General features: G+C 40.9%; 1 protein-coding gene across 1 annotated transcript in view; it reads left to right on the forward strand.

Moving 5' to 3' along the window:
* Nucleotides 1–25,373, forward strand: part of LOC122813726 (nuclear factor 7, brain-like) — a 119,516-nt gene that overhangs the window by 50,586 nt on the left and 43,557 nt on the right. Inside the window, exons 2-4 of the mRNA XM_044086193.1 lie at nt 9,755–9,994; nt 19,142–19,164; nt 19,252–19,382. Coding sequence (XP_043942128.1) covers nt 9,755–9,994; nt 19,142–19,164; nt 19,252–19,382 — 394 coding nt within the window. The remainder of the gene's footprint in view (nt 1–9,754; nt 9,995–19,141; nt 19,165–19,251; nt 19,383–25,373) is intronic.

The following is a 25,373-nucleotide window of genomic DNA, read 5'->3' on the forward strand; positions in this document are numbered from 1 at the left end:
TGGATGGAGGATGGCTGGCTGGAAGATGGATGGCTGGCTGGCTGGATGGATGGAAGAGGATGGCTGGCTGGCTGGAGGAGGAGGATGGCTGGTTGGCTGGCTGGAGGAGGATGGCTGGCTGGCTGGCTGGAGGATGATGGCTGGCTGGATGGAGGAGGATGGCTGGCTGGCTGGATCTCTTGTTATAAAAAAAAAAAAAAAAAAAAATCTCGGTCTTTTTTTAGCAAATGTAGAAGCGCTTAAAACAAAGTGCTCCTACAGCCGCGATCTTTGCAGGGCTCTTCCTGCCCCAATCCCCACCCCTTTCGTGAATTGCAGCCAATTGCTGCATGAATTAAAGCACCCAGACCTAACAGGCAGCAGCTTTGCCTGCAGGTCCATGTTGGTGACGTAATTGAATTGCCGTGAAAAAGCCGGAAGTAATTGTGACTTTTCCACGGCATTTCAGTGCGATCGCAAAAGCGGGGCTTTTCAGGCCCCACTACTTGATACAGCAGGCAACGAGATAAGGTGGCTTAACCCATGAGTGTCCCGCTGACAACGGGATTGGTGACAACCTTAATTTCTGTTGCTCCACTAGCAAACCCCCTTATATATTTTTTCAAACTCTCTTTGACTACTAGTATAGTCCTCACTTAATTAATCATTCCTTATCAACTCCACCCCAAAGAAGTAATCTCTGTATTAACTCTGGACTTTCAATCAGTATGATATCTATACTTTGTTGAGTCACAAAAGGGTTTTGAAAAAAATCACCTGCAGTCATCTATTTAACCACATCAAAAATGTGGAAGTTACTGGCACCCAACATGGTTTTAGAAGCACACTTACTGTATTCTAGACCATGACTGATAAAATATTATTGTTTGTGAAGAAAGGCTGGCTCACAGGATCAGTCTTTTTGACACTGCATATTATTTTCAAAATGTGGACCATACTGTAAAACTTAGGAAACCAGAAACTGTTGATGTTCTTCGTCTCACATTGCTGCAGTCATAACCTGTGGGTAGTCCGCTGTCCTCGATCGGCCCGAATACCAAAGAGCTGGGCTGGCGTCGGTCATTGTCGCCTAGAGCTGACGCCAGTACGTCGTAGTACATAAGCGCATGACCGATGCCATATCCTCAGTCTTTCTTGCCGCGTGGTCCGAAGCAGAAGCAGCGTTTGCAAGTGCCGTTCGGCGTTCTGAAATTTTCATTTATCGAGTTTCAGACCGAAGACCAAGTTGGGCTAAGTACCCGTTGAAATCTTTGTCTTTCTTGCCTCAGTTATCCGGATGTCAGAAAAAGTTAATAATTGCATTTCTTGTGGGAAACAGATACCTCATAAGGATTTTCATTCTTTCTGTATTCCTTGCTTAGGGCCTGAGTACGGCGTGTGGGTGTCGCTTTGTGCTAGATTTAACAAGCGCACCATTAAACGGAGATTAGACTGTGCCAGGCTTGTTTTCGGTAAAAGGTGTAACTATAACATGCCGTCGGATCCTCTGACACCCGCTACCGCTAAAAAGCGTAAAGATAGATCTTTGAAGTCTAAACCGGACGAGTCGTCCGTTGCGGACGCCGGTTCTCGGAGCCTCCGGTTGAATCTGTGGATCCTGCCGAGGGTTCGGCTGAATACCATGGGGAACCTTTACTTTTACAGGAGTTGGCCTCTCAGGAGTTAGGCCCGGCTGAAGGTGCTTCTCAGGTGTCTGTAGTTCCATCTTTACAGAAGGTTATTAGGCCTTCTACTTCAGTGGCTAAAGCCCATGCTAAGGCCAAACCTTGTCATGTTGGCCCTGGCCATAGTTCTAGCTCTCAGCCCCTGTTCCTAAAAGCATATGTTAAAATGGCTAAGGACTTGATTACTTTGATCAGGGTTCTATGCCCCCAGAGAAGAGGCCTAGGGTGGAGGCAGATTTAGAGGGATGGATCATTCCTCAGACTACTCTGATTCCTCAGCTGAAGAAATTCAGGAATTCCCTTCTTATTTAGATTCGGATGCAGAGGACTCCTGTCCTTCTGCTTCTCCGCCAGAGGATTTTTCTTTTTCTGAGACTTTACATTCCATGAGGGAGCATTTCAAGTGGGAAGGTCAGGATTTTTCGGATTCTCGAAGCGGCTCAGGGAATTTTTGTTTCTGCCACAGCATAGGCCCTTGGCTATTCCTCCTGTCTTAGAAGTTGTTCAGGATGTTTTTTCTGAATCTTCCCTTAATCCTGATTCTTTACCTTCTGCCCGTTAAGCCAGACAGATATTATAGAGTTCCAGAAGCACATAAGTATTTGTACAAGAGTCCTAGAGCTGATCCGGAAACTATTACTCAAGGTCCAAAGGGTATTAGGGCTTCTGTGGCTAAGAATCCAGTTCCTTTGGATAAAGATTCTAGAGCTTTAGATAGATGGGGGAAAAAGGTGTACACCTCCTCTATGTTAGCTATGAGGGCTTTGAATTGCCAATTTCATATGTTGAAGTATCAGAATTTTTTGTTAGGTCAATTGAAATCTAAGGTGGATGCTTTATCTGAGGGTATAGAGTGTAAGGAGCTCCAGGAGTTGGTTCATGCATCAGATCAAGTTGGCAAGCATTCTTTGCAGTGTGGTTTCGATGCTCTTCAGGCTGCATCCAGGGTGGCTGCTACAGGTTCAGTTATTCGTAGACATGCCTGGCTTAAGGATCAAAATTTGTCAGAGCATGTTAAGGCTCGGATTTTGGATGCTCCTCTTCAATCTGAAGTAGTTTTTGGTCCTTCTGTGGAATCGGTTTTGAAAAAGATGGAAGATAAGGCTAAGTCTATGCAGACGGTCAAAGATTTTATGCAGGTGCAGCCCCTAAGTTTAGTAGGAATTGGCCTGCTAGAGGATGGTCTTTTCCTTCCTGGGATTATCAGTCTAAGGGCAGGTCTAGGCGTGGTAGAGGCAGAGCTCACGCTCAGGGTTCTTTCAGACCTAGGACTTGGAGTTCTCCTGCACAGTCTTCTGGTGAGGGCAGGGGTCAGCCTTTTCGTAAACAAACCCAATGACCTGTATCTTCCGCTGCCAGACCCTTCTCTACTGGCAGCTCCTCTAGGAGGAAAGTTGGGACTTTTCAAACAAAACTGGCATTTGGTCACCCAGGACAAATGGGTGTTGGATATAATAAATCACGGGTACAAGTTTTATTTTCACACTTTTCCTCCTTTCAAAGGCATGCCGGATGTGCCTCCTCAGCAAAGGATGGAGGCTCAGGAGCAAATTTCTTTACTTTTACAGATGGGGCAATTCAGGTGGTCCCTCCGTCAGAAGTAGGCCTAGGTTTTTATTCCCATCTATTCCTAGTGCCAAAGAAAGGAAACACTTGGAGGCCAATTCTGGATTTGTCCATTCTCGATACCTACCTAGACATTCCAAAGTTCAAGATGTTAACATTACAACAACTTCTGCCTATGCTGGTGAAGATCACTGGATGGTAACCCTGGATCTCAAAGAGGCCTATCTTCACATCCTATCAGGCCCAGCTGCAGGAGATTCCTGAGATTTCGGGCTGGTACTTCTCATTATCAGTTCTCTGCATTGCCCTTTGGTTTATCTACTGCCCAGAGTATTCACAAAAGTTCTGGCTCCTGTAATTGCTTTTTTCAGACAGAGAGGAATACAAATTTATCCTTATCTGGACGATTGCCTGATTTTTGCTCAAAACAAAGACAAGTTACTACAACATCTCCAGTATGTAATGGCAGTTTTAAGGTGCCTAGGGTATTCTGTGAACGAAATAAAGTCCAGTCTAGTGCCCTCTCAGGACATGTGCTTTCTGGGTGTGAGACTGAATACAGTTTCTCAGATGGCATTTCTGACCCCGGACAAACAAAGAACTCTTCATCTATACTTCCAGCAGTTATCAGTAATGTCCAGGCTGACTGCAAGGACAGTCCTTCAAGCCTTGGGGTTCATGGCATCTTGCATTCTAGTACTTCCCAATGCCAAACTGCATTTGAGGAAGCTACAATGGTATCTCAAAAGTGTGTGGACTCAACACTGCCACGGTTTGGACACTGTCATTCGGATTATACCTTGCATCCAGAAGGAATTCTTGTGGTGGGCTCAGGAATGTCACCTAAACAAGGGACTCTCTGTGACCCGACCAGAGGCGTGTCAGATTCTAACGACGGATGCCTCGGACCTGGCTTGGGGAGCACACTTCAATGGGAAATGGATACAAGACATGTGGCCTCACAAACTACTACATTTGCATATCAACATGAAGGAGATGTTAGCAGTCCAATTTGCTTTGATGGCCTTCAAGGACCTACTTCAGCCGGGACAGGTGTTGATTCAAACAGACAACACAACAGTCATGTGGTACATCAACAAGTAGGGGGGAACCCATTCCTACCCTCTTTGCAGACAAGCAATGATTTTGTGGGAGACTGCTCTGAGTTTGCAAATCAATCTTCAAGCACGGTTTCTGCCAGGAGCACAGAACTCCCTAGCAGATGTATTGAGCAGGCAAATTGTGGATCCCCACGAGTGGAAACTGGATCCTCAGGTATTCAAACAATTGACCATGGCTTGGGGAACTCCAGACATAGATCTGTTCGCTTCTCCACTGAATTTTCAACTGCCAAAATTTTGCACAAAGATGTTCCACCCAAATGCTTGGAAAGTGGATGCTCTATCTTTCAGTTGGAACAACCTTCACGTTTATGCTTTTCCTCCTCTGCCTCTTCTTCCCAAGGTACTCTTGAAAGTCAGGCGGGACAAGCCTTGCATGATTGTAATAGCACCAGATTGGCCACGTCAGCATTGGTATCCTCTGCTGAGGAGTTTAATTCAGGTGCCTCCTTTGCTTCTGCCACAGGTTCCTCATTTGTTATCCCAGTCAAACAATCATTTTCTCAATGTTCGGGTGCAGTCCTTGCATCTGACAGCCTGGCGTATTCTGTGATGGAGCCGGTGGGGTCTCAGCTTCCTCAACAGGTTTTAGATGTCATTTTGGAAGCCAGGCGGCCTAGTACTAGAAAAGTTTATGCTGATAAATGGAAGAGATTTTTTCTTTGGAGCACAGCAAAGGGCTTTGATGTTTCAGTGCCTAATTTGAGTTTTGCACTACAGTATCTTACTGAATTACTGGACAAGGGTTTGTCATTCTCTTCTGTGAAGGTTCATGCTGCAGCCATTTCTGCTCACTATGATTGTGACCCTCCTTTATTTTCTCACCCTTTGTTCAAACAATTTCTTAGAGGGCAAAGAATATAAGACCCCCAATGAGAGCTCCTACTCCTTCCTGGGATCTCAATTTTGTGTTGGAGAAGCTTACTTTACCTCCTTTTGAACCTGCAGCTACGCCTGAATTGGAAGTTTTTGTCTTGGAACAACTGGCTTTATGAGTTTCATTACCCCTTTTAGTATTGGTGCTATTTACCTTAAGGACATTTTACATAAAAATTGGAACCTATTGTTGGATGATATTAATTTTAAACAGAAGTTAGGTGTTCACCCAAGGTTGTTTTTAAGAACGGTACCGATTTTAAAAATGTATTTGATTCTAAAAATTCATTTTGATTCTAAGAAATTTCCTTTAACTCGATACCCTGGAATGTGTAAGTGTGCAGGTTGCTCTTGTTGTAAATATGTTGATACTGGCAATAATTTCATGGTCTGTAATACTAATTATGAGGTCAAGGGTAGGTTTAACTGTAACTCTAAAGGCGTTGTTTATTTGGCTAAGTGCTTGTTCTGCGAAAGTTTTTATATAGGTAAAACAAAATACAGATTTAGAGAACAACTATATGAGCATATTTGTAGTATTAATAAATTGCATGTACATAATGCCATAGCCAGACATATTATGATCTTCCCAGAACATTAATTTAAATTCAAAGCAATTGAGCAAGTTTTGTCTGATGAAAGAGGGGGTCCTTTGACTCTTAAATTGGAACACTGTGAACTTAAGTGACAAGTTCGATTAAATGCATATAGCTTTCCTGGATTGAATGATACATGCTCGTTACAGTGCTTATTAAAACTGAAGGCACTGGATAGTTAATAGTTTTGGTTATAAGTGTTTATATGTGATGGTTTTTATAGTTGTATTTCAATTCAATGTGTTTTCTTTTCTATCATACTGTATGGTAGTCAGGTACTTTTATGAATGAATTGACTGTTTATTTAGTCGTAGTTCAGTCTTTAAACCACAAGATGGTGTTGTTTCTAAAGATTTGTTTCAGTGATGTAATTTCCTTTTGGGTCACATGATTTAATGGAGGGTTATTTAAACTGTGTTCTTTGCTTTGCTGTTGTTGTCTGAAGAAGTTAATTTTAATAAATACGGACAAAAGCACTTACAACATTTAAAATTTAGTGTCTGATTCTTGGTTTACCCCTCCACTTCTTCCTAATACTTGTATTACTAGTTTTTGTGGGGGGTTTTTTTGGCTTTTAAGCAGTTGACCCCAGAACACTTAGAGAACTTCCTGTAAAGTTAGGCAAGAAAAAGTATCCCTAACCAATGCAACATTCATCCTTTTTTCCTTTGCATTTCTGTTAGGGTTGCCAACTTCTAAGCGGGCCAAAGTGGGACATGGAGGTGTGGCCAATATGACACTGGCCACACCCTCTACCGTGACATCACCACCAGCGTGGTGAGGGAGATGCTGTTATGGGTACGACGAATGGCTGCTGGAGTGGCTAGCTGGTTGGTGGGAGTAGCTGCTGGATGGATGGCTTGATGGATGGATGCCTGGCTGGATGGATGACTGGCTGCATGGATGGCTGGCTGGATGGATGGATGATGCCTGGCTGGCTGGCTGGGTGGAGGGTGGCTGGCTGGCTGGCTGGATGGAGGAGGAGGATGGCTGGTTGGAGGAGGATTGCTGGCTGGCTGGATGGATCGAGGAGGAGGATGGCTGGCTGGCTGGCTGGATGGAGGAGGAGGATGGCTGGCTGGATGGAGGATGGCTGGCTGGCTGGCTGGAAGATGGATGGCTGGCTGGCTGGATGGATCGAGGAGGAGGATGGCTGGCTGGCTGGCTGGAGGATGATGGCTGGCTGGATGGAGGAGGATGGCTGGCTGGCTGGATCTCTTGTTATAAAAAAAAAAAAAAATCTTGGTATGTTTTTAGCAGATGTAGAAGCACTTAAAACAAAGTGCTCCTACAGCCGCGATCTTTGCAGGGCTCTTTCTGCCCCAATCCCCACCCCTTTTGTGAATTGCAGCCAATTGCTGCATGAATTAAAGCACCCAGACCTAACAGGCAGCAGCTTTGCCTGCAGGTCCGGGTTGGTGACGTAATTGAATTGCCGTGAAAAAGCCGGAAATAATTGTGACTTTTCCATGGCATTTCAGTGCGATCGCAAAAGCGGGGCTTTTCAGGTCCCACTACTTGATACAGCGGGAAACGGGATAAGGTGGCTTAACCCATGAGTGTCCCACTGACAACGGGATGGGTGGCAACCTTAATTTCTGTTGGTCCACTAGCAAACTCTCTTCTATATTTTTTCAAACTCTCTTTGACTACTGGTATAGTCCTCACTTAATTAATCATTCCTTATCAACTCCACCCCAAAGAAGTAATCTCTGTATTAACTCTGGACTTTCAATCAGTATGATATCTATACTTTGTTGAGTCAGAAAAGGGTTTTGAAAAAAATCACCTGCAGTCATCTATTTAACCACATCAAAAATGTGGAAGTTACTGGCACCCAACATGGTTTTAGAAGCACACTTACTGTATTCTAGACCATGACTGATAAAATATTATTGTTCGTAAAGAAAGGCTGGCTCACAGGATCAGTCTTTTTGACACTGCATATTATTTTCAAAGTGTGGACCATACTGTAAAACTTAGGAAACTAGAAACTGTTGGTTTCAGCAGTCTTGTTAGGACCTTTATGGTCAGGAGAGGAGATAATCAAACTTAACAATGCGTCTTTACTTTGGAAATAACACAAGAGTCACTTCTTGGACCCATGTTTTCTGTGTGAGTGTAAATGATATCATAAATGGCATACGTTCCTCAGTGATCACACTTTTTTTTTGCTGAGGATGTTACACTCTCATTAGTGGTCTCACCCAGTATTCACCTTAACTTTAACACTGGAAAAACAGTTGATGTGTTATTTGGTGCACACTAAAAGTTGGGAAAATGTAAACTTCTTATCTTAGTAATGCCACACAAGTTACAAATTGTTCCGTTTCCACTATGTATGTACCGAAGGTTTACACTAAATCTAACATGTACTTTAAAACCCACATTGTCATTAATGAAGTTGGTAGGCAAATAAAAGCCTTTTCCTTAAACCCTACCACCTTCCACCTTACGCTTGACATGACTTTGCAATCAGTGTATTCATTCGTCACGTGAAATACACAAACCTTGTTATTACTCTAACTTCCTGTCAAAGCGCTCACCAAATACAAACAGCTATAAATACTATCTATCACTATTCATTTAGTACCCCCTGAAGTGTGCACCTTTGCATCTCTTGGAAAAAAACAAGTTGGTTACCAGTTACAGCTTGATGTAACATCCTGCTTTTTCAATTTGTTTTAAAACTGTTATATAGAAAACAACCTCCTACCTTGAAAAACAATCTACCTTGAAAAACAATCTAACAATAAAAACCTCCCCATGTGGCCTTTGTAAGGAGGACGGCAGCAGCATTACTTTTTGAAGACCTCCATTCATCCTTGATATTGATGAAATGAGTTTTAGAAACATTTATGCCAGCCATCTGTAACACTGTCCCACGGAATCTTATAAAAATAATGGACAACACTACATTGAGACAAAATATCATTACATTCCAAAACCTACCTTTTGCTGCACTGGTTTCACAGATGGCTAACATAAGTTTATCAGCCCATACATAACTGCAGTAAACATAAAGAGTACAGTGGTAATCATTAGCATTTAATTGTTGATAACTAAATTTGTTTTATGTAGGTATGTCAGTTTTTTTCCATAAACAGTGCTACTAAATGTGTTAGTTTTTAGTGACTTCAGTTGTTGGCTGCAAGGTTTAAATGTACATTAAGAACTTTTTTCCAAACTCTGTATCCCATTGAGTTTGTTTTGCTTTGTTGTTGAGTCTTTCAGCTTTTCAGCTGGTCTGCTAATGATTGGTAGTTGATTTTTATGTGCCGAGTTACCAGCCCTGACGCACAACCTTCAACGAAGGTATGCCCATTCACGCATGTCTCCACGCAGAAGACGCTCTAGGTGAGAATCGAACCGGACAGCGTCTTACTGTGAGGCGACAACGCTACCGCAGCACCACCACTCCTCTGTATTGCTTCAGCTGTAAGTATGCCTGATTCATGCCTGAAAAGGATCCAGTTAACAACCCGTCTCCTTTCCTTCTACAATAAGCCACTGATTCATACCTTGCCCACTTAACGTTGTGTTACTGGAATATACTGCATTTTAACATATATTACTTGTTCGATAACTTGTACATGGCTTATAATATCTGACATATATTTCTAAGTTGTTGACTTTGTTTTTGTCTTATGTCTCAGGTTGCTGCTGAACAAATGTCTTGCACCAGTCCACCTAGCTGAGTTGTCAGACTACATACATATATGTTCTGAGACTTTTTAACTTGTACGTTGCAGAAGACAATGTTGTCATCAATGACTAATAAAAAACTACCACAGTATTCTTTAAAATTGATAGTGTGCAGGAACTAACAGAGTTTTATAAGGTCTTCAGGGAAATGAGAGGCTGCCAGATTCTTGGCCAGTTTACCCTTTGCCTGTGAATCTGCATTCATTCTATCTTTATTATTTTTCAGAATGAAACCCAAGTCCTGAAACAATACATTTCCTCTGAGTTTGCTAAAATGTACAAGTTCCTCCATGAAAAAGAAGAATATCTGATTCAGCAGCTGAGAAATGAAGAAGCTGAGATCCTTAAGGATGTGGAGTTCAGCCTGGCAAAAGTACAGGAGAAGGCCGGCGCCATCCAGAAGGAGATTGCTGAAATTCAGTCACTGCTGCAACAACACGGAGTGGATGACATTGCTCTGCTTAAGGTTAGAAAATGCAACACTGCCAGTAGATAGCTTGACTTTAAAAGATGCCCTCCTCTGAATTTCGAAGAGGCATGTCACAGTTTGCTGATCTGTGTCATTTAGTTGTTGATGTTTTAGCTCCCATTTGTCAGTTGTGTGAATGTTAATGTATCTGGAGCTGCCCTGGGGTCTGCTCAACCCACTTTTGTAACTATTTACTCCCTTTATTATGTGGATTGCCTTTCACACAGAAGGTGAGGGGTGTTAGTACCAAGCTTCACCTTGCCAATGACTGCAAAATAGGTTTCATAATCCAAAGTAAAGCTGATTCCGAAAAACTCAGCACTTAGTTACATTCTATAAGTAATTGGGCTTAGGATGTAGGAGTCAGGTTCAGTTTAGACAAATAGGAGCTCTTGTACTTTGCAAACAAAATTACAAGGTACCCTATAAATGTATTCACTACAAAGCTTGAAGGGGTTAAAGAATATAAAGATGCATGCATTACTGTATCTTCTAACGTGTCCTTTAATAGACGTGTTAATTCCCACAAAATCTATTATGAACATGGGCTTCTGCTTATAAATCTTGCAACAAGAGGCAAACAGTGTTTAACTGAAGTGTTTAAAACTTCTATAAGACCAGTTATTGAGTATAATAACACATGTGCACATATACACAGTGACAATTGAAATTTGTTGAAAGGGTGCAAAGGAAATCCACAAAAGAATAGCTTCTTTAAAAGATCAAGATTACTATACAAGATGCAGACATTTGAAATTATTTTCTGTTTGTTACAAATATATCCATGGGAAATTAATAATGGCGTCTAAAACATTTCTGACCCAATTTTACAAATAATGTTCAACTCAGAGGTTAATAGAAACCCAAAAATCCTTAGGCATAATAATATAAATTTCATAATAAATATGAGAAATCAAAAAGTGCCATATTCATACATTATGGTAAAAATAACACATCTTTAGAATAATATACTTATACATGCAACACAGTCAAATGGATTGGAGAGTTTCAAAAAAGAATCTTGACTTTTGAGTTGGTAAGTGTATGCACCAAATCTTGGGCCTAAGCACTGTATACGAACCTGTAAACTTAAGAAAATTCAGGGAAGTTACATATAATTATGATACTGGGCTAGAGGACTGTCATCTAGAGGACTGTTATATTGACTTTGCTCATAAAATTTACCTCCCCCAAGTGGTTCGGCTTATTTTCAGTGAATACTGACGTGCACAGTGTACATACAGTACACTTGCATGCTCTTCTTTGGCACGTTTTACCTTGGCATAGTTAATTGGAGTACCATACCTGTAGCTTTCACCAGAAAGCAGCCATTTGCAGCCTTCATTTTTCCCAAAAGAACAACCCATTGGATACTCATTTCTGCCTGCCAAAGACAGCTGTCTGACTGTCCTTTCTTATTCATGAACTTGGGTCCTCGGTGGCAAAGACAGGTGTCTTGTCGCTGTGCCGTTATACTTGCAGTAAAACCCTATGTACCTACACACTTGTATTTCAGCATGGGAAGGTTAGCCACCTGGCAATGTGAACATTGGCAGTACGTGATGGTCACTGTTGATGTGACACCTCGGCTACATGCACAAAATGGGGAAATAGAGGGTTGATGCCAATGCCGATTTCAGCATGATGTTCCTTATATCAGAAACCATGTCCATACTATACTTAATAATGACTGCTTACAAAGCTGATATATTAATAGGAATATCACTTCTGTCCTGTAACATGATAGATGTGCTACTGAAAAATGTGACATTATATCTTGCTATCAGTATGTAAAGTAACCTATTTCCAGATTTAAGGAGTATATTCACAACTGTCTTTCTGATTTAATTAACTCATTATCATTTAAGCCAAGCATATTACTGGAGTTCTTCATTAATAATAATAAAAAAAATCTTCCATACTGGACGATGAATGCATCTTTTTGATGGTAATTATTTTCCAGTCTTTAGCATGATCAACACATTTCATTTTTCTTGTTTAGAAGCACATAAAGGATTAGATACACAAGTAGAATATGTCATGTGAATAAACAGATATAATTCAGTTTAAGGTTTATTATACCATGCCAGGAATTATGCAGTCCTGTATAGCCAGTCAGCAGCCAAGTAAGCAGTCCCACATAGCCAGTCAATAACTCAGTAAGTACAGTTAATTTGCAGATGGGAGGTTAATTTTGCATTACTTTTAGTAATTCACACTATCAGATCATTTAACTTCCAGCATTTTTCTGATGGAAGTAAGCTGTGATATTTTTTTCTCTAGACAGAGAAACATTCTTTATGAGTCAGAGCACTAATCAAAAGATGAATGATCATTCCTTCCACACCAGGCTAAAGTTTTTCACTTTTCAAGTACTGTAAAGTATATGACTTAATACTTGAATGTGAGATAACTTATACCACCCAAAGTTTAAAAAAAAGAGGCACCCATTTGTATAAAAAATGGTTTATTCATTAATCCACAGAGTAAGTCAAAAGGCTATCCCACCAGTGCCTTTGGTTACTTTCAGCCATCCGTTTATTGTACTCCACAGCCCCTCTAGGAAACAGGCAATTTTTAGACATCCCAGGCTCTAGGCATGAATCAGGCCCCAATTCCATCTCTGTATTCCAAGTGACTCCTTCAGTCATATCCAAAAGTTAGCCCCAACTGGGCTATTGTGCTGCACAACTCCATGGCTTGTTAGATAAGCTCCTGCTCACCTCTTTCAGCTCTCCAACTGAGGAATGAACATCCTATCATCTGTTGTTGTAGACTGCCTCCTTTTGTACTGCATTAGCTGGCTAATGATTTGTATTCACACACAGTCACTTTCTATGCATTTTTTAGAAGTGTTACACATTGATTTTTAGACTCAGCATGTCACAGATGATATAATAGCTTATATACTTGAAAGTCCTGCAATTTGTGCCTCAGGATCAAACCGTGGGCATTTGGAATTAACAGCTGTGCATATCTTACTCCCGACAGGTATTTGCACAGTAATAATAATAGTTTTTTGCATAAGTATTTAATTATATATACTGCATGGTTTCCTTTAATTTATTTATTTATTTATTTGTTGCCTTTGCAGCACTGCAGTCTTCCATATGTTCAGTAGCTTTCAATGTAGATTATTACTATTCTCAATGAAAGCTGAAATGAATAAATGATTAGCCATTGCCTCTCCCCCATTTCATTAAAGTACGAATAGTACATTTGGTTGTGTGTTAAATTTTTGAATGTCATTCATTAAGTAGCAAATTAAGTCTGCTTGGTTAAACCTTATTTGTGCAACTGCTGCATTGTGTGAGATTTTTGATTAGTTTGTGTCAAAATGTTTGAAATGTATTTTGGTTGAAAGGTATTTTCAGTTCTTGTAGAAGTCACTGGATCTTTGTTTGCTTTCAGGTTAACCTGAGATTCAGGTTTTTGTTACCATAAATGTAGGGTTAGGCTTAAAGGTGGAGATCTGATTTACATTTAAATTTAGATTTAAGGTTGGGGTTACAGAGTGAATGGCATGTCCTGTGTTTCTATGTGTGGGGTTATGTAATGCAGGAAATACTGCGAACTTTTACATGCATTGCTGTTGTTTTCAACCACTTTAGATATGGAAAAATTTTTTTCCAACTTCTGTATTTGTAAAAAATTGGATTCAGAGTTGTAGCTGTGAATTGCCCATGTACGAGCAGATGATGTGGATCCAGTTAAATGTTAAACAATTCAGACAGGAAGTGTTACATCGATAGACAATTGAGGAAGATTTCTGCAGTGGTATAAACGGCACACTTTTATCTTTTCTTTAAGAAGTGGAAACTATTGGCTCATGACTCTAAACTAAAACTTATGACTCTAAATGTAATGCTGAAAAGTAGATTTTATTTTAGACAGGTGGTAAAACAGAACATTTTGACAATAAGCTGCAGTGGGTTTTAGGTGCAGTTTGTCCTTGCTTTGGGAGTGTCAAAGCTGTTACTGCAGATTCAGGAGGTTGCTGTTTTTAATTTTTGTTAGCCAATGCAAATAACAAAATAACACTGAAGAGCTTTAATATTAGTCAGTGATGCATGTGGTCATCATTTCAGTTCATGACATCTGTATTTTTCTTAAAGTCTTTAACTTTGTGTAACTTAAATTCTGATACTGCCTGTTCCTAAATATATGTAGTAAGAGCTTGATTACACTGTTATGTAAGAGATCTAGAATGTAAAGTGAATGTTCACTGAGGAATGGGGATAAATGGTAAAACAGAAGGCCTGATCTTGTTTGTTAAACATATATTCAAATATGGACAAAAGGGTCTTCTTCAAAGGATCGAGATTTCATATCGAACCTGTGATTAGTGAAGACAGGGAGGATCAAAGTTGTAAACTTTTGTTGTTGTGTCTTTCGGCTTTTCCCGGTTAGGGATCGCCACAGTGGAACTCCGGTCCGCTAATGATTGGCAGTAGATTTTTACGTGCCGAGTTGCCGGCCCTGATGCACAGCCTTCAACGAAGGTACGCCCATTCACGCATGTCTCCACACAAAAGACGCTCTAGCTGAGATTCTAACAGGACAACAACTTACTGTGAGGCGACAATGCTACCGCAGCACCACCACTGCAGTTGTAAACTATCAAACCTAAATAAAAAAATCTAACAAGTCTTAATGTCTTATTTCATGTTTTTGCAGGGAGGCAAGGTCCCTGCATCTCCCACACTCCCTGCTACTTTATGCCAAGATCACACTACAGTGTAGAGAATAGTAAATTTCCCATTATACACTGTACGGCGATCTCCATTCACAAGGTTCGATATTTCACAACTTCCATCCTCTGGTCTTCGATGATTACAGGTTTGAGGTTGTGAGATTTTGAACCTTTGAAGTAGACCCGCGCAGACATAGGTGGACGGGACACTCTAAACTGGCCATATGTGTGAATGTGCATGTGTGTGTGTGGTGTGGATGAACTACCATGGCAGGGCTACTACCAAGCGGTATAAACCATGGCAGTAAATGATTGCCACTGTTTAAGTGACACCCCGACAACATGTACAAAAATGGGAAATATGGTTTATGGATGGATGGATTTGTTATAGTTTCTGTAAAAATGAGACAAGTCTGGAGTATGTACAATAATAAATCGTTCAAATACAGTTAATATATAAAACAGTCAAAGTTTGCAAAGAAGATTATATTGAGGTTGTACTGTTGGAAAGGAAATCACACAGAGAAAATAGATACTCTTTAGCAGCTATTTTTACACTAGAAAACATTCTACAGTATTCATGGGATTCTTTTAAGTGCAGAAAGTAGATTGTCATGTTTTCTCTCTCCCTCTGTGACTAACATTCCGCTTATGACAAACATGGTCTACAGTCTTTTAGTTTGCAATGCTGCCACTATATGTAGTAGTTGGGGATGTGGTCCCATGATCCACACCAGACATTACCGATTAATATATCCATAGACAGGTTTAGCTTTCATGGGGTAAGTAGCCATAAGAGCAGACAGTAAATTATCATTCTTGTCTCAGGTTATGACCAACACCTGCCACACACAAATGAAATTTACAAAGAACAGCTGCAGAACAGTAATGTCTTCCAAGATTAAACCTACCTTCTCAGCCCAGTGCCAGCCATTGCATTTACCAACAGTAATAAAAACTTGACCAAGATAATTTTGCATGCATGCTTAATACGTACACACAGCTTCCCAGGAAGGGCTAATGTTAACTTTCTAGTGCCAACCCAACACCCTTTTTGCTTGTCTTTTATGGCAACACACTGCCATCAACTAGAGAACTGTAACATACCATGAAAAAAATACTGTCCACTCTTAAAAATAGTCGGCTATAATATTTGGTTAAAACAGTCATTTGTTTTTGAAAGGCAAATGTTAACAGCTAAGTTAGAACTGTGTTAGATAACGTTTGCATTCGTTAATAAACAACCATCCAGAAACTTTTGCTCAGCAGTTATGGTAGTTGTCCTAATATTTATTAACAAACAACAAGCCAGACACATAATAATCAAACCCTTTACTTGAAGTAAATAGAATTAAACAATGTACTTTCAAAAATTTAACCTGTTCACAACTCTGCAGTTCAAGAGTGAACTGCAAAATAAAGGGTTTCAACAAACAGATGGCAAGGAGTAAAACAAGCATATCAGCTATGTTTTCTTGCTACTACCACTTGTTAAAAACTTTCTGTAATCTATCAACGTCTGACTTTGCAGAAGATTCACAGGCAGTGAATTCCACACATGCAAAAAAAAAACACACACAAAACACACCACAGGGCAAAAACTAATAAAAGATGCATGCGTTATCAGTCTAGTAAGTCCACTGCACTTTCCAGAAATATGAGGTAATACTGGAAAAATAAATACTTCCACGGTGGTGCAGCGGTAGCGTTGTTGCCTCACAGCAAGAGGTTCTCCCGTTCGATTCCCGGCTGGAGTGCGGGGAGAGCCTTCTGTGTGGAGTCTGCATGTCCTCCCTGCGGTTGGGTGGGCGTTCGAAAGACATGCGTAAATGGACGTGCCTAGGTTGAATGTCGAGCTGGCACCTCGGTGTTTGTGAAAATCAACTGCCAATCATTAGCGGACCGGAGTTCTGCTGTGGCGACCCCTAACCGGAAAAAGCCGAAGGACAGCAGACAGCAACTGGAAAAATAAATAAGTAATGCAGAGCTTTAGACAGAGTCCCTTTTCAGAAGTTCAAGTTTGTCTATTTCCTGTTTGAATTTGACTTCAAATCTAAGCATCCTGTTTGCACAGTCACTCAATTCTGGAGAAAGTTGCAGTGCATTTATGGTGCTTATGCAGGCTGCTTCTTCACCAACCCCATGCGCTTCCCAAGTTTGCCCATGAAATTTATGAATACTCCACAGCAAACTCTTTCTGGAAGTCCTGTTCTCCTCCCATTAATGAAGAATTAAGTCAGGGGGTCCCCATGTGACTATTAAGTAACGCAATTGGTGAAAGACTTGTGGATTCGCAGTTCGCACCTCCTTGCATGTAAAAAGACGGAGCAGATGCATGCCGACTCCTGCTTAAACTGGTCTGCAGTTGCCCTCAGCCAGGTCTTAAGAGTAGTATTAATCCTATTCACCAAACCATTTCTTTGTGGATAGTAAGGAATAATTTTCAACTGCTTTACCACAAAGCACTTCCACAAGCAGTTCAACAGATATGACATGCAGTTAGGACCTCCAGCAGTATTTTCAGTGGAAAATGATCCTGATGAAAATTTCCAACAGATCACTGCCATCTTTTCTGCCTTAGCAGAAGACAAAAATACAACCTCAGGGTTCCTAGTAGCACAGTCTTCCACTACCAAAATATACCTTTTACATGTGGTGTCAGGATAATAGGAGACTCCACAATATTATTGGATAATCTCTGAAAGAGTTCCACTGTAAATGACAATCCCACCAAAGCAGCCTTAGCTTTTCCCTGCCTCACTAGTCTTTTGACATTGCACACATATCTTGCAGTACCCTTCTACAGCTTATTCAGTACATGCCTAATAGAAGTTTTGCATTAGTCGCTTTTTGTGCACTTTTTTTAGTGAGATGGACTGAAAAAGAATTTTATAGGCTATGGCCAAAAGTGCCTTGTGGTAGGCCCTTGGTACTGTCAGCTGCTGTCCACGTCTTTGTCTAGCAGCCCTTCATAAATCCAGTGTCTGTACAGTAACCACTTATCCAGTGATACAGTCTCCTACCGCCATAGACAGTCAAGAGTGCCTCCTTGGGTACCTCTGCAAAGTCTTGTAAGATGAAATCTGAGAACTGTGCTTGTCTCGGGTCATTTTTTGTGATCCTTCCAGCTCCTCTTCTTTCAAAGGAAGGTTAGTATCTTTTTACACCTGTGGCTCAGGTTTAGGCTTGTTGCTTTTACCTAGCTCTTCCCCTGAAGTAGCTTTTTAAAAAGGAATTTCAGTACTTTTCCACAACTGTCACCCAAATTCATCTTTGCTGATTACTACTTATCCCATTTCCTGAAGTAGCCATATCACATCTTCTATTAGACGTGTGGGCACTGGCTGGGTTTCTCCCCTGTTATTTTCTCAGTGTACTTGGCTCCTTGCCAGGGTACATATACTTTTATGTACAAAAGGCATTGCATTATCAAAATCATTTTCTATTAAAACATCTGTAAGAATATCATCATCTACTGTCGTCTGCTTGTTTCCTGCCCTCCTGTCTCCAGTCCAGCTTGATAATTGGTAACCGCTCCACTTATTTAGTGCTCCTTTCTCATTCGTCAGTGTCCCCATGTAAAATGTATAGCTTTCACTTGTCTTTACTGGTTCTTTCTGCCAGTGTTATGATATACTGCAGCAGTCTGTCCTTGGCAAGCACCCCCAACCAGGAAATAACCTGACTGGCTCAGCCCGATGATATATTCTGTTGTATTCTAGCAACTGATGTCCCCCTTTGAGTTCCACCCTCCCACAGCTGGGCTTCAAAAAGTACTTTTACTAATTAGTGTTACAGCTCCCATCCAGTCACCCCAACTCAAGCAGCTATCATTTTTGTCATGTGTTGCATCTACAGTCCCATTCTGATACTGCAGGTAAACATTTCTGCAAAGTTTCAATAAAATAAGTCCATGCTGTTTCAAATGACTTGAGAAGTTCCCATATCTTGTTCATGATGCAAGCTGAAGAAATATTTACTCAGCTGTAAGCACATAGATCCCACAGTGGTATTCCTCCAGCCGCATTATGGGTACTGGTAGTAGGCTAATGTCATATTTGGGAGGTGCCTGCAAAGTTGTCAGTCACAACAGATTTGCAGATCTGAATGGATTTCGAGCTTGGTGGTTAGCAGACCATCAATATGCATCAGTCAGGATTTTCCCACACATCATTATTTCACCCCACATTGCATACAGGGTTTGTCCATGGTAAACAGCACATATTGTTAGTTTTCCAGTACTGCCTTGAGTTTGTAATTTTGAGGATGCAGTCCAGATTCTGCACCACTATCTGCACTGTTAAAAGTTTTGTTTGTAATAATTTTAAACACTTATCCATGTCATAACAGTGAGGAATTGTGGTAACATACTGTACCCCTGCTTATAACTGCATTTATCCAAACTGTTTAGATTTTAAGCCATATCAACACTTTTCTTTCTTTTTGTACAGGCTACAAGAAACCTCATTAGAAAGTAAGTGGAGTTCTGTGTATATTAATCAAGTGATATTGCGTGTAAAGTAGCGCTAGCACTAAACAATAGTCCTATTTCCGTACCTAGAAATCAAATAGAAATGCAAGAGGATATTGATTTTAAAGGACATATTACATCTCGTAACCAGAGATTGGGGGTGTTTCGAGGCCCACTGCAGTACAGTGTTTGGAAAGAAATGAAATCGATCATCAGCCCAGGTATGTATAATAAAAGAAACCTGTTGTGTGCTTCATGTGTGTGTGTGTGTGTGTGTGTGTGTGTGTGTGTGCATTTCTATGTGTGTGCTTGTGTGAGTGTGACAAATATATACCAAATGCAGTGAGTATTTTTATTTGTAACATATATATACTATATTTAATTCACTGAGCAGAAATTAATATGTCTCATTTTTCTGAGTGATGTGTATTTAAGCAGGATTGTGCAATTCAGGACAAAGTTTTTAGGGGCCTCTGTACATGCAAGTTGGTTATGTAACCTCCTCGGTGTTGTGTTTCATGACCATGTAGAAAATTAAATAGTATAAGCTCATGTGCATTGTCCTGTGATCTTGCTTGCATAAAGTAAATCTGTGTTTGGCCTCTTCAGTATGAAAGATCACCTTATGTAACCTGCGGCCTGTTAAGAATTATATTTCTTTATTTATATACATTTTATGCTTTTTAGCTTTCAGGCTCTCTCACTGTTCAGCTGGTCTTATTCCTTTCCTCATATTACATCCCAGTCCTTTCAAGATGTTTTGGTTTATCCCTTCCCTGAGTGAGTTAACTTACTACTGCTTCTACTTATTCCAGCTTTACTGACCTATAGAAGTTTATTGAAAAGAGAGACTGTAGCATCCTGCTGCAACACATCTTACACTGAGGGAGATTTCTGAATAGCTGCTGTCACAGTAAAAAGTGATTAGCTAAATAATGATCTGATGTTGTTAATCTTCATTTATTCATTACTGATGGTATAAGTTCCATCCTCAGAACCGAGTCGGCCGTTATAACAAGCTTGCACCAGCTAAAAAACTGTCGAGCTAAGCTTACCCATAGTGCCCCTCTCTCTATCACCTCAGATCTCATTTGCCGAGTATAGTATCAAGACACGTCAGGCCAGTTCTCAAGCTAAGTCATTTAAAAATTTATACTTCTTTAAATTTTTTTTCGTTTACCTTGTGAGGTTTCTAATTCTTTAGCAGTCGTTTAGAGTTTGCTTCCCTTGCTTAACTGTTGGAGTATTTTCTTTCTTATTTCTTTACCACATTGCTGGTACAGGCCTTCCTTTACCTCTGAGGTAACTTTCAGTACCATTACTGGTACCACCCCCGCTTTTTCTCCCTTTCTTTACCCGTTGGGTATTTCTATTTTTACCATTGTTGATAACAAAAAAACCCCTCCTTTTTCTTCACTGAGTAAGTGTGTATTTTGCTGATTGCTTTGGACATATGTTGTCGGATAAGTGTTTGGTTTATTACTGATAGCTGATAAAAAAGGAACAACAGGCTTTAAGCAGTGTAATCAGTGCAACAGGAAAATGCCAAATTCAGATAGTCATTTGTCTTGTGTTTACTGTCTCGGGGTACCACGTCTGAAAGTTCAACCCCCGTGCGACATATTTAAGGACTTTAGCGCCTGTAATAAGTTGATATTCAAAGGTCTCCTAAAAACACCTTTCTCGGAGGCTGTATCTGAGATGGAGGGCTCAACCCCTCCTAAAAAGGAACACAAAAAGAGGAGTCATTCTGTACCTACCTCTCCACATATTAGTGACTCAGAATCTGTTAAATCTATGGAATCGAAAGCAAAACTTCCTAAATTGACACCAGCAATCCCGGCACCAGAGCCTCAAACCCCTTCTATAGTGCCATCCTTGGTACCAGGGTCTCAACCATCAACTACAGTATGGTCCTCTGCATCACTTTCTCAAGCACCTACCACGGTACCGCTCGTGACTATAGAACCACCCAAAACTTCATCTTCTACAGTACAAACTTCTGCTACAATACTGATGTCCCTTTCAGCACCAACAATGGTATTCCCAACTCAGGTCACTACCCCTCTCCCCATACAACTTAATCGTCCTTTGACCATGGTGCTGAAAGTGAAATATTACCTCGGACCCGACACTCCCTGTTGGCAGATCCCTTTTTTGGACAACAATGCAGTCCTTTTCTAGAATGCCCTGATTCTCCATCGGGGATGTCAACCCACTCCTCCAGGACCCTTTCGGAATTTGATGTAGTGAGACTAGTGGATCAGCTCTTGGCAGCCAGAGAAATTCTAACTCCTTCCAAATCCTCCCTCCCACCTGAAGCCGAGGAATTTTCTCCACAAACTCCCGACACATATTCCTCCTTTGACCTCCTTGGAGGTATTGGAGCCCTAGACACCAACGGCTGTCCCCCTACTAGCTTCTTTGGTTCCATTGGTAGACCTTATCATGGCTCCGGAGTCTACCCTATCCTTGTCACCCCCACCAAGCGTCTATAGTGGCTTTTACTAGCACAGTGGTCTTGCCCTTTTTAATTTCTCCAAGTCTTTTGGGTTTCTAATACCATGACGGGAATGGACCCCATTCCTAAGTTAAAGTACGATTACATTTCATGAAATTAGTATTGTTTCACTCTTTGATGTTAGCCAGAAGTGCTCTTCGCAGCACCCGCAATGTGCCCAGTAATGACTCCTTCTGCAATTCATACGATGTTACATGAATTGGTAGCATATCTAAATACAGTTGTAAATTCTTTTTATAAGACCAATTGCTCCTCCTACTACTATTGGAACTGTCTGGGTATCTTTCTTCCACATGGCTGTCATTACTAGCACAATGGTCCCCTTTGACTCATCCTATGTCCTTTCAGATCAGCATGACAAATCGATGCAAACAAGATTCATTTTGGTGGATGAAGCCAGAAAAAACACCTATGGAGTAATCCTTTCTCATCCTCTCAGCCCAAGGACATAGTGACTACGGACACTTCCCTGATAGGGTGGGAAGGGCATTTCCAGGGAAAGACAGTGCAAAGCACTTGGTCACCTGTGGAGGCCAACCTACATATCAGTGTCCTAGAACTGAGGGCAGTGCTTCTAGCATTGCAAGTATTCCAATCTGTCCTCCCGTCAGGGACACTTACTATCCAGTTCGACAACACATCTGTAGTCTAGTATATCAACAAACAAGGAGGAACCAAGTCCTACCAGTTTTGTCGAGGGACCATGAGAATTTGGCAGTGAGCAATAGCTTTCAACCTCTTTCTGACAGCAACGCACATTCCCGGGGATTCCAATGTAATTTCAGACAAACTGAGCAGATGCATTCTTCTGCCTCATGAGTGGTCCCTCAATCCTGTCATAGCAGCGAAGATCTTCAGTCTCTGGGGCCAGCCTTGCTGCGGTATATTCACATCCCCCCACAAACCACAAATGCAGCAGCTACTTTGTCCTAATTCCCCTGCAGGGAGAGTCCCCGAGGGATGCTCTAGTACACGATTGGCCCACGGGACTTCTTTATGCCTTCCCTCCCCTTCCTCTGATACCACAATTCCTAAAGAAGGCTCTTTGGTTGAGAAGCATAGTAATCCTTATTGCACCCTACTGGCCCTGACAAATTTGGTTTCCCTTTCTTTGGCCTCACCTAGTAAATCAACCACAGATTCTGGATCCAACTCCAGAATTGCTGTCGCACCCACAAAGGTTGATACATCTAAACATATCGAGCTGACAGCTTGGTTCCTCCACTTCCGGTAATTGCCAGGCAAAATAATGTATCCTCCCCTGTACGTCACATTCTTCTGGCTTCCCATAAACCATACACCAGAAAACTTTATCTCAGCAAGTGGAAAAGATTCATAATCTGGTCTCAAGAGAAGGGAATAGACCCATTTTCAGCTCAGCTTACCTCGGTACTGGACTATTTACCAAACCCCCTCCATTTGGGAGTGGCAGCTTCAGCTAATCGAGTACATCTGACGGCTATCTCTAACTTCCACAGTGGCTTCCAGGACTCATCCTTGATTTCTCATCGTCTCTGTAAAACCTTTTTGAAAGGTGTCACGCACATTAGGCCACCTTTCAAAGAGCCAATCGAGCCTTGACATTTGACACTAGTTCTACAATCCTTGACTTATCCTCCTTTCGTACCTGCTGCTACTTGCACTATAAAATTTTTATCCTGGAAAACTTTATTCTTGGTATCATTACCTCAGCAAGACAAATATCTGAACTACAAGCCTTGAGCATAAAACGTCCGTACATGGTTTTCCATAAAGACAGAGTATCACTCCAGACTACTCCCACTTTCTTACCCAAAGTTATTTCCAATTTGATTATTAATCAAACAATTGATCTGCCAGTTTTCTTTCCAAATTTTTCTAACAAAGGGGAACATTCACTACATTTACTTGATGTACATAGACAATTGCGATTCTACTTGGACAAGACTAAATCACTACGAATATCTGATCAATTATTCGCATCATTCTCAGGACCAAAAATGGGAAGATCTGTTTCCAAAGTGACTCTATCTAAATGGTTGAGAGACTGCATTTTCTTTATCTATCAACAAAACAAAGCTCTTCTACAATCAAAGGTCAAAGCACATTCAACCAGATCAATCGCAGCATCTGTTGCCTTCCATACAAGAGCTTCCATGGATGACATTTGTGCAGCAGTAACATGGGCCACCCCTTTATCATGCATTACTGTCAAAGGAAAAAACTTCAAAGACCAATACACGTAAGGTTCAGTTAAGGCACATTTAATAACTTGCTGCAAGGAGACAAAAACATGCAAATACAGGATTTTGCCTAGCCACTAACAGGAAGTATGCTATTCTTATACTGTTCTACAAGACATTGCCTTCTATGGCTGACGTAATCAAACACAACTTTCAGTATTGTTTTACAGCAGATGTTACTCAGATTTTATGCTGACATGACTGGATTTATGAAAAACATTTTGAGAAAATCAACCTGGCCTTGGTGGGCCCTAGCCCGTTACAAGCTTCTATTGTGTAGTTCTAATACATGTGTTGCATTTCAAGGTACTTTTCTAACTTGGATACAAGCAAATGCTGATTGCAGTTCATATTTTCAAGCAGTCTTTGTTCTGATTATCTATAGCTTCTGCAGCTGTGTGTTTTCTCACAGCACAAACGGAACTCCTTGTCTAAGTCTCATAATATTAATATATCTATTCATTATTTTCCTGACACAAGCAGAACTTATCTGCTTTCCTGTAAATTTCTAAAGCATAAGCAATAGCTGCGCATATTTCATGACAATACAAGGTTAGAAAGCTTCTGCAATTTGTACAGATTTTATGCAGTGTGAAATAGAATAAATGTGTTAACCCTTTTCAAGCCTTAAATGCACTAAGCATATTACTAATGCATACACTAATACATATTTTTCTGACAATTACAAATTGGATTTGGTCTCCAGGGGGAGAGCTTCCTTTGGTTGAGTGGTGCTCAGGAATATCCTTCCATAGGGCCTCCCAAGAAATAAAGTAGCGAGGGACTCTGTCCCATTAGTAATAAATGAATGAAGATTAACAACATCAGATAAAGAAGTTATGTTCTTACCATAATGTTCCATCTGTGTTGTTGGTTTTCATTTATTCATTACCTCCCACCCGCCTTCCCCCACTGAAAGACTCCTGGAGGTTTAGATTTGGTCCTACCTTATAGTAGGGACTTTGCTCAGATAAAGCCTTCGCTTTTTCTCTTCCTTGCTTACAGGCAAACTTGATCTGAGGTGATAGAGAGAGGGGCACTATGAGTAGGTTTAGCTTGGGAGTTTTTTGGCTGGTGCAAGCTTGTTATAATGGCCAACTTGGTTCCAAGGACGGAACCGATACCCATCAGTAATGAATGAATGAAGATCAACAACACAGATGGAACATTGTGGTAAGAACATAACTTCTTTTTCACTCAAGGGTGACTAACCAAATAATACTTCAGAAAAACTTAAGATATCTTTGTGTGGTCAGCTTGGCCCCTTGCATCCCTGCTTTGAAAGGGTCTGCACCTCCTGCAACAACCTTCCATTTCCTCTGTCTAATTCTGAGGTCTGCTGTCTTAAAACTCATTACATCCGAGTGACGTCTCCAGGTGCATCTGCAGTTAATTCCTACTGACATCTCTAGGCATCAAATATTGCTTATTCATATTTGCATCAATAATTCCAAAATTAGGCTATGTAC

The sequence above is a fragment of the Protopterus annectens genome, chromosome 10.part0 (genome assembly GCF_019279795.1).
Source record: "Protopterus annectens isolate FY-2018-M chromosome 10.part0, PAN1.0, whole genome shotgun sequence".
NCBI classification, from domain to species: Eukaryota; Metazoa; Chordata; order Ceratodontiformes; family Protopteridae; genus Protopterus; species Protopterus annectens.